We start from the raw sequence: 10,696 nt of genomic DNA, 5'->3' as shown, positions 1-10,696 counted from the left end.
ATGTTGAGTGTGAAGAAGGACAATGACAATGACAATTGACTGATTGACTGAGCAAAGAAACATGGTTTATTCAGACAAATCGAACATGATCGGATCGCGACATATGGACTACGATGACGATGCGCACACACACTGTGAGGTTGCGTTGTTCGCCGCTAGGGGGCGACACGAGACGGGACAATACATCTCCCTTTTCTCCTGAAAATAAAACTAAGTAAAACTAGATGCTAAACAACTTTCACCCTTTGACCGAGGGAAAGAAAAAAAAAAAATTACATAATGATTACAGTTTTTACTTGAGGTCAAAATCTTTGAGCGTACCTGGTTTTTTTATTTCCCGCTTAGGGCGAGGTGCATTAATATGAGAGGGCGGAGCAGCTGGCTCTGAGCGTGTAGCCGCGGATTTCTTTAGAAAACTTGTGTTCCTTCTCTTAATGGAATTATTCGGCTCTTCTATTAAATAGGAGCGAGGCTCGCCTGAAGGTTTGATAATTTTTGCTGGACCCCATTTGGTACCATCATGAAGGGCTATGTTTTGATTGGGTTCAAAAAATTTTTCATTGTTGTGGGATACATTTTTGTCGTAGTTCCTTTTGTTACGAACATCATTTTGTTTTTGGATTTGTTGGAAATTTTGAACAATTTTCGGTTCTAGGAGTCTATCCGAAATGGGGAGGGTGGTTTTTGTTAGGCGGCTAAATAACAGTTGGGTTGGAGAAAATTTTGAATTCAGAACTGGTGTGTTCCGGTATTCCATTAACAAAGTGTAGATGTCTAACTCTAAATCTTGTGCTTTTTTTAGCATTTGTTTGCAAATACCTACTGCCTTTTCGGCTAGTCCATTACTTTTGGGGTACAGGGGTGAGCTGGTAACAAGTTTAAAATTATAGCTATAACTGAAGTCTCGAAACTCCATAGAATCATACGGCATATTGTCCGCTCTAAAGATAGTTGGAATGCCATGAGTGGCAAAAATAGGTTTTAGTACATGTATGACAGCTTGAGCTGTTTTTGAAGGAAGTTTTATTAGCTCGATCCATTTAGAGTAGTAGTCAATAAGGACCAAATAATTGGATGCTGAGAACTCTAAAATATCTGAGGCGACCTTATGGAAAGGCAGTGTTTGCGGAGGTTCCTGAAGTAAAGGCTGCTTCGGTTCTTTGCGCGAAAATTTTTCACAAACCTCACATTTTTTAACAAAGTTTTCGATTTGGACAGACATGCCCGGCCAAAAAAATAAGGTGTTTGCTCTGGCTCTTGTCTTAACAATACCAAAATGGCCTGAACTGTGAACATCATTAAGAATCACTTCTCGCAATGCAAGTGGGACAACAATGCGATTCTCTAGACAAACTAAATTATTCTCTACGCAAATACCGCTTTTTAGGTCACAATATATTTTCACCTCATGATCTATATTAGCCAACGATTTTGGCCAGCCTTTTAAACAGTACATTTTAATTTTGGACAATATTGGATCCTTGTCAGTTTCCAGAACAAATATGTTTAATTTTTCATCTGACATGTTAATCGAGTGAATGACTAAATCCAATTCGGAATCAACCGGGTAATTTTCAGCATTAGAACAAGCCCGACTGATTGCATCAGCAATTAACAATTTGGACCCTGGCACATAAACAAGTCTGAAATTGTACAAACTAAGTTTTAACTTAATACTTCTCAAACGAGAAGACGTGATTTTATCAATGGGCTTTTTCATAATTGGTACAAGTGGTTTGTGATCAGTTTGGATAGTTACATCATTTTTACCATATATATTAATAATGGAAACGCTTGCAGCTGAACAGAATTGCTAAAAATTCCTTGTCAATTTGACCATAATTTAATTCAGCATTGGTTAAAGATTTAGAGGCATAACAAACAGGCTTGTTATTTTGCATTAGGACTGATCCAATACCAGATTTGCTACTATCCGTTTGTATTGTTACACAATTATTTGGGTCATAGGTTTCTAAAACCGGATGGCTAGTAAGAATTTTGAGCAATTTCTGGACACACTCACCATGAATTTTATCTTCCCATATGAAGTGGACATTTTTCTTAATTAATTGTCTGAGAGGATTTGTAAGCTCAGCAAAATTTGGGATATAGTCCCTTAAATAATTAGCGAAACCTAGTAGACGTCTAACATCTTTCTGACATTTAGGGATGTCATACTCTAAAAGAGCTTGCACCTTTTCTGGGTCAGGTTGAATCGTACCGTCAATCAACATCTGCCCGACATATTTAACCTGTTGTTGTTTATAAATAAATTTTCTCACATTGAACTTGGCATTTTGTTCCTCTGCTCTTTGAAAAACTAGATCTACTACTTTGTCATGTTCTTCGTCTGTAGCAGTATGTATTAAAATATCATCAATGAACACTTCAACTCCGGGAATATCACCAAAGGCTTTACTATTATATCTTTGTGATATTTCGGCAGATACATTTAAACCAAAGGGTAAACGCTTAAAATAATAACAACCATACATTGTTGCAAAATGTGTGTACTTGTAACTGTCAGGGGTTAGAGCGATGTGCCAGAATGAATCTTTTAAATCTAACACCGAGAAAAATTTAGAGCCTTTAACTCTTGCAAAAATCTGTTCTGGTGTAGGGATTTCAAAGTAATCTCTAAGTAAAGCTTCATTGAGCTTCTGAGGGTCTAGACATAAGCGTAAGGATTTGTCAGTTTTTTCAACAATAACCAACTTGTTGACCCATTCGGACGGTTCGCGGGCGACACCAAGAATATCAATTTGAACTAACCTATCTAATTCCTCTTTCAGAGCTCCCTGCCGTTTCAGAGGTACACGATTTGGTGGCTGTGGGACAGGTGGGTTTGCATTTGATTTGATTTTCAGCGCATACAAATCTTTGTACTTTCCGACACCTTGGAAACACTTGATATATTTCTCAATAATCTGCTTTTTAGCAACATCGTTTATAGCATTAACCCTCTACTGCATGGAATTTTTTTGCGACGCCGATTTTGATGAAAAAAATATATGTTATAGTAAAATGTAATTAAAAAGACACGTCTTTGAGCTTTTTTTGAAATTTCAATTTTTTCTTTAACTTTTGAAGCTTAAAAAAGCTCATTGCCATACGGCAACAACATGTAGTAATTTCTTGCCAGAGTATCCACTTGTTTCCATATGGCAACAACATACAGTGCAGGAGTGGAATGGTGATGCCAGGGCATAACTCTTGTGCGGGACTTTTGGAAAAAAAAACTAAGAAAAAAAGTTTTTTTGATTCTTCTAACATTACCAAATTCAAAAAGCATCTAATGATGAATTGTAAGCTCCGTTTTTGGACAGCACGACACATGATTGCGTCGGAGCCAGTATGTTGTTGCCATATGGCAACAGGAAAAGTGTTGGGCCAGAAGTTTGCCGGTATGTTGTTGCCATATGGCATCTTGCCGTTTTTGAGCCGAAAATAATATTTAAATTGTTTTTATTATCATCGGACCAGGAAATTTTCAATTTAGACCGTATGGGCCATTACTGTGATTTTTCCCCCGTCTCTGAAGGCAAGCCAAGTCATTCAAAACATCCTTCAAAGTTGGGCTCCTCGCGGCTACTCCTCAAAAATGGTCCCGTTGGAAAAACATGATTATTTAGTTGATTTGGCAGCTTCAGTTCCCCCCACCACAATTTTTTTTAGGTTGGTAATGCGGTTGAGTTCCCTATAATCCACACAGGGTACCAATATGAGCATTCCTGAATTTACTACGAATTAAATAATTGCTGTTGCCATATGGCTACGCGATGCAGTAGAGGGTTAACACTTTCGGATATTCCCATTTTAGAGGTTAACGACATTTTGATAAAACCTAATCTTTCAAGGGTGTCTAAACCTATAATTGGGGTTAAATCATCTTTAACTATTATGAATTTCTCAGAGTAACAATTGTTGTTAAGATTTACCTTTAACACTGTGGATCCATTTATCTCAATGGGAGTATTATTGTACGCCTTTAAGTTACACATTTCCTTATTCAAACGGATTTCCGGATGCCCGAGTTTAGCTTCCTGGACACAGATTTTTTTGAATAAATACATTGGCAAAATATTAACACAAGCGCCAGTATCTAGCTTGAAATTAATTACAATATTATTCACTTTAAGACTGTGTAGCCAACCTGTATTACTCGAGGCGACTGACTCCGCACTGCACTGGATCGGGGCTCTTGCACTGATAGTCTCTATGAGGCTGACGTCACTGCAATAGTACTCCTCAAAGTCACTGTTCTGAGAACTCGATGCACTGCTTGGCTCTACTCGAACTTCCGCAACTTGTTTACTTCTGCAAACTTCTGCCAGATGATTGAGCTTTTTACAGCGGGTACACGTCTTGCCTTGGGCTGGACACAGCGACTTATCCCGCACATGTTGCTTGCCACACCATTTACAATCGATCTTCTTGAGTTCACCTGTAGCGTGAGACTGTTGATCAGGGGTTTGCGTCTTGGGTTGATACTTTGTACCAGGCTTTGGAGACTTAGGGTACGACTTGCGATACACAGGTTTTTGAGCTTCTACCGCAGCAACTTCTTGCGGTTTGGCGAGGGCTTCAGAGGTTTGGCGTCTCGTGATTTCCGCAATCCTTAAACGCTCTACAGTATCTTCTAGAGAAACATCACCAGCTTTGATCAGTTTTGCTTGAATGACAGTGTCGTTTGAGCCAAATACTAGACGGTCTCTCAGACTACTTTTGATGCTTTCAAACTCGCTATCTTTAGCCAGTTTTTTGAGGTCATTATAAAAACTGTCGAAGGATTCCCCTACCTTTTGGTTTCGTGAGTAGAACAGGGAACGTGCGTGGAGGATGTTCTTCTTGGGATTACAATATTTCTCGAACTTATCATACAATGTTTCGAGCGTTTCCTCACCCTCACTTTCATCTTCAGTGCCTGTGCTTCCCAGCGTGTAGTACACTTCACGAGACTCGGCACCAATAATGTGAAGAAGCAAAGCTACTTTTTCGCCACTTTTGCGTTTTCGTTGGCCAGAGGCCGTCAGATAGAGCTCAAATTCCTGTCTGAACGTTCTCCAGTTTTGGGATAGGTTTCCAGTAAGCACGAGCGGCTTTGGCGGTTTTAGGCTCGACGCCATCACGTGGATTGACACTCACGCTTTTCGTTTCGGCTTCACGGACGATTACTTTAAACTCGCGACCGCGAACGACTGCGCCATGTAATGTTGAGTGTGAAGAAGGACAATGACAATGACAATTGACTGATTGACTGAGCAAAGAAACATGGTTTATTCAGACAAATCGAACATGATCGGATCGCGACATATGGACTACGATGACGATGCGCACACACACTGTGAGGTTGCGTTGTTCGCCGCTAGGGGGCGACACGAGACGGGACAATACATCTTAGTTTTTTCCTCTTTCATTAATTTTTGAATAGTTTCTTTCATCACAACTACGGCTCATTGAGATTCATATCGATGCCGTTGCTTGGAAAAGGTTTTACAAATATTTACCACGTTTTAAAAATGTAAATGTTTTTAAAATGAAGTAATTGATTTCATTTAAAAAAAAATAGTACAATTAAGGCATATTTTACATCGAAAATTTCAAGGATAGAAATGAAACCAAGTATTTACCAAACAATTTGAAAAGATGAATCAAAAGAAGAAATTAACATTTCATTTAAAATATGAGTTACGACAACAACACCATTCTCTCTTAATTTTCTCATTTCGATTTTGTCGATATAATTTTACATACGGACTAAAATATGACGCTTGAATTTGATTTTAGTGGACTTTACATTTGTGGACTTAACTTAGTGGACGTTTAAGTAATGGACTTAACAATAGTGTGGGCTTTAGAACTGCTGTGGACGTAAAAATTGTGGACAAAAAGTCTGTGGACGTAAAAAAAGTGGACATAAAGTCCGTGTACCCATCGTTTTAGAAATGAGTCAAAAGGCTACACTCCCAAACTTACTGATTCTTAATTGGAGAGGTTGATGGAATTTACACTCCAGCAAAAATATACGGTTACTAGTTGAATACAGTCGAGTCAATCCAGTCTTACAACTCCACAGAAAACTCAAGATGACCATCGTCGTTTGACACAGGTACTCAATTAAAATCAAGGTACACGGAAAACGTTCCTCATTTAATATATTTTCCCTTATGTTGTAAAAATTGTGTTTAGATGAGAGAAATGTATGTTTGTTACTTAATTTCTCTCAATTGAGAAACAACGTCAAATGACGGTGGTCATTATGAGTTTAGCGTTGAGTTTTGAGACCGAGGTACCTAGCCTGTATCAATGTCTTTGCCCAGGTATACTATTTGAAGCAAGGAACTAAAAAATACGTGAGTGACTAACTCAAATTGCGAGTTAAGAAATTCCGATGCGCTCATTGTGATTTTACAGTCATTATTTAGAAATAAAATACAAGTAAAAACTTATTTTTTTCCAACGTTAGCGTCAGTTTGCAACAGATCTATTGTGAATTGTTGCTTTAGCTGTTCCTTCCTTCCTGCGGAATATTTTGCACAGCTAATAGATTGAAAGAAGATAGTAGATTTTCTGATGGTGTTTGAAAACGAATATCAATGGTGGTTTTGATGATGAAAAGAGAACAAAACTGCCCGCGTCCAAAGCAAACACACCGTAACTCAATTCCAGATTTTCTATTTTTCTTCCGCACATACTGCTGTTATACAAGAAAACTCAGGTGGCAAAAGGCTTCATTTTTTCATTGAGTCCTCAATGGTATGCCAGAGTCGACTGAAAAAAGCGAAGGGTGAATATTTGTTCGCTTTCATGAAAAACATTTCGTCAGAGAAAAACCGAAAAATGTTTGAATGGAATGACGGCCTTTTAACTTTGGACGGCAGAAAAGTCCTCTTTAAAGTACTCAGTGTCAGTGTGACACACGGAGAAAAAAACTTCGTGCATGGGACCCGATGTTGAGGTCATATGGATCTGTGAAGTTTCCTGATCACGCATCCGAAAACTTGAGGTCGAACTGCCGAAGTTCGGGTCAGACATCTAGGTACTTCGGTAGGTACCGCAGAACTTCAGATGTGTGACCCGAACCCTTCGGTATATATCGAAGTACTTCAGATGTCTGACTCGAACTTCAGCAGCTGGACCTCAAGTTTTTATATACGTGATCCGAAAACTTCAGGGATCCATATGACCTCAACTTCGGGTCCCACGCACGAAATTTTTCTCTCCGTGCACAATGTTAATGACAATGCATCAAATCATACAACTATTCCTTCTCAAAAGTCGTATAGATTGCATATGCAAAAAAAACGAAGGCGCGCTGCGTTTGTTGTGAGCGCGTTGCACTTTAAGTCTTTATTGAGCAACTTTCCGACTAGATCAAAGAGGAGCCAGATATGGCAGCTAAGAGCTTTTTTTGACCGCGGAGTGTGTCATGTGATTGACCCGTTTTGCCACGAAGCGGGTCTTTTTTTCACACAAATCGGTAGGAAAACTGGAAAGATGCGTACCTACATTGCGGCGTTTCCAAAATTTTCACGTGAATGTTAGTCATTCACACAAATAATTATTTAAATCTGAGTCTCGCACAGCGTTTGGCGATGAGTTATGACCTAGAAAAAGTTACATTGAAAAATGTTCTTCAACGTCGCAAGATGAGACATATACTGTCTTTTCCCAATTTCACCATCGATTCGTATGTATTGGAAAATTGGGAGGAAATTCATAAAATCCACGCAGATGCCTTTGAGTAACCTGGGCTGGAATTCTACTTTATTATTCCATTTCAGGCGTAGTGTAACACAGAAGCAATATAACAATATGTCGACGGCGTAAGTCCGCAATCACATATCTCGTTGGCGGTGTCTGAAAATCTTCGCCTCTGTGTTATGCTTTTAAAGGAGAAAGGATTGACATCATCTCTTGAAGTTTTTGCAGAATTTCCTCCGCACAGAGAAGAAAAATCACGACGGTTTTAAAGAATTGCCGTTGAGTAGTTTTCCGTTTAAAAAGTAAAGTATGACAGGAAGTCTGGGCCGTCAGAAACCGAGTTATGTGATTGCCGACTTACACCGTCGACGTATATCTCTAGCACATTGCACTGCACTTCGGAAAAGTAATTCGCTGAACACTAAAATCTGCACCTCAGCACCTGATTTTGCTTTACCCTTCCAATCCGCACTTGGGTACAGCCGGCTTTTTTTTCCTGTGCATTTTTCCTGTGCTTTTGCACATTTTTCCTCTACTAGGTGACACTTTTTCCCACATTCCACTACATCCGGCGGAAGTTAAAGCAAAGTTGATTTTTTTTCTCTGTTTTCGCTCATACCGCGCGTCATTTTTCGGCCGTAGATGTCCATCGACGATCTACACTTACGCCAGTTGAGTTTCGCAGAGCTCAAGGAGACAGTATTTTTCGTGGACAAAACACGGCTCATCAGGGACTTCCTCCATGGCACGGGTCCGCAACAGATGATACTCCAGACTAAACGCGGATTCGGCAAAACGACGAACTTGGACATGATCCGCCGCTTCCTGGAGATTGACGCCTCCCACAACGGCACGAAAGAGACGGACAAACTCTCGCACAAGAGCTACAAGACTTTCGCGACCAAGGTTCCCAACAAGAACCAATTCTTGGACGTGTTCAGAGACCGGCCGCTTTTCGCGAAAAACTTCGGTGAGCATAAAGTCATCTTTTTATTCAAAAAATTTCAACTTTAACGTATTTATGGTGAAGTCCATGCTCATGATTTCGTGATGTAAGTTGGCTGTTTCTTCTTTACGGCGGTCTTATGGATATCAATGTAAGCTAATGAATGAGGAAAAACACTAAAAAGTGGCCCGATCACTGTATGTAAAAAAGTGGAGAAATCGCGCTGGGTCCACACCACTTCGCGGGGAAAATGAAACCGAGAAGATCCAAAAAGATCCAAAAGAAATAGAGCATGAGGAATGACGTGTTGACGAGAGTGTGGACAATTGGAAAGTAATAAAGGGAAGATGGAATATAAACAAAAGGTGCAAATGAAAGTGATTTGAGAAGTAGGTCGGGAGTAAGAAGCCACGCGACGAAATTACAGAGATGGAAGAGATTAAGTAGCTGACTAGATAAAGTAAATCTGAAATTGATAAGAGATTAATAAATTCGTTCAGAGTCAAAGGGAGCTAAGTGAATCAAATTTATCAGTGAGGGTGGGCAAAAATTCAAATTAACAAGACGGAATGGAACCGGCCGTAGCTCTGATAAAGAAATAAACGCGTTGAATAGCTTTGATAGAGCAAGGAAGAAACGAAATTCAAAAAGTTTACAAGTTGATGAAGTCGATGAATGATAAAAAAGGTATTTCTGTCACGACTAACGAAGTAAAATGTAAGGGAGGAATCTAATTGATTTTGCTTTCTCTTTTTCAGGTAAGTAGCGGAGAATTCAAAGTACGTATTAGTAGCGATAAGACCGGGAACAAAAGGTAAGTATTGATTTGTAAAAAGAGTAAGTACAGACATGTAAAAAAAAAAAAAAAAAAAAAAAAAAAAAAAAAAAAAAAAACTGATGCATGTGAAATGAATAAATGGAGTTGCCTTTGCTATCGAAAAATTGAAAAAAAATGTGGCTGATGGAAAGGGGGGGGGATCGAAAAAATAGGTTAGGCTAATAGCTAATAGCTTCGGTCTCCAGCACCCTGCAGCCGTTTGAATTGCGGAACCTCAGTTGCGTGATAGGGACAGAGTTCAGATTTTCTGCCCTTCTCTACCTGCTAGGAAACAGATGTTAAGTTCTATGGTGTTTTCCGAGTATATGTATGACGCAGAAAGTTATTCTGCATTAAAAATAATTAACCTGAACTCTGTTGATTGATATGTGTGCCAGAAAAACTCGTGTGACAGGAATAGTAGCAATACCAGAGAATTACCCTTGAATCAGTGGATCTATCAGTTGCAAGTCTAGTCATGAACTTTATGGGTGATGGCTGGATGATAGGACTAAAAAGATGAACAATGAACAGAATTCAGCCATCCAAAATGACTACTCAGAATTCAAATTTGAATGTTTAAGAAAAATGAAGTTACAGGGATTTCAGGACCTGTGACACACCACATTCAACCGATTGATGAGTTAATGGCTTACTTTTTGGGATTACACTGATATTGTTTAAACAAAGATTAGCTATTTGTAATGTTATTATTAGCACTTAAAAACGCGCGAATAAAATATACAATTAGAGCGTAGTTTTACGAGAGGTGTGGGCATGGTATTAACCGTTTGTAAATAAACACAAGAAAATTATTTAGATTTGTTGTAATTTTTTTTATCATTTTAAATTACAGTAATCCATGCAGAGTGTTCAAAAACCTAGTGGTAGTAACTAGTTGAAAAAATACTGACTCCTCGAGTTAAATTAATCGTGCCAAATACAGTGCGGTCGGCGCGGGACGCATATTAACGCCTACAAGACTGTAGGAATACTTCACGCATTGCGCCAAATGCAGCGCTAGCGCCTACAAGACTGTAGGAATACTTCACGCATTGCGCGTTCAATCGTTGAAAATTCGTGATTTCTCGGAACCGGACATAATGGAGTGCACGCCATTTCCGATCAATGCACAAGCACAACGCAAGTTTGCAATCCTAAGATCGAGGAATCGTAGAGAGATTTTTCAGCCCTGAATGGTATCTTAGTCTAGTGAGTCATTTAATGCC

General features: G+C 39.2%; 2 protein-coding genes across 8 annotated transcripts in view; one reads left to right on the top strand and one right to left on the bottom strand.

The window, feature by feature from the left end:
- The window catches only part of LOC109036447 (uncharacterized), a 41,192-nt gene that overhangs the window by 26,846 nt on the left and 3,650 nt on the right, over positions 1 to 10,696 (top strand). For 5 of the 7 annotated variants that reach the window (XM_072302030.1, XM_019050658.2, XM_072302031.1 and 2 more), the window contains one exon: positions 8,347 to 8,674. In XM_072302030.1, coding sequence (XP_072158131.1) covers positions 8,347 to 8,674 — 328 coding nt within the window. Of the gene's footprint in view, positions 1 to 5,401; positions 8,007 to 8,346; positions 8,675 to 10,696 lie in introns of those variants that run through there. The other 2 variants (XR_011900126.1, XR_011900127.1) reach the window with 1 other exon arrangement.
- On the bottom strand, positions 13 to 5,343 carry LOC140224916 (uncharacterized). Its single transcript, XM_072302037.1, has 2 exons — positions 3,939 to 5,343; positions 13 to 198 (listed from the first exon to the last, which is right to left on the bottom strand). The coding sequence occupies exons 1-2, from the start codon at positions 5,124 to 5,126 to the stop codon at positions 109 to 111; spliced, it is 1,278 nt and encodes a 425-aa protein (XP_072158138.1). The 5' UTR covers positions 5,127 to 5,343; the 3' UTR covers positions 13 to 108.

Source organism: Bemisia tabaci, chromosome 6 (assembly GCF_918797505.1).
Source record: "Bemisia tabaci chromosome 6, PGI_BMITA_v3".
Taxonomy (NCBI): Eukaryota; Metazoa; Arthropoda; class Insecta; order Hemiptera; family Aleyrodidae; genus Bemisia; species Bemisia tabaci.
This window is presented reverse-complemented; position numbering and strand designations above follow the sequence as displayed.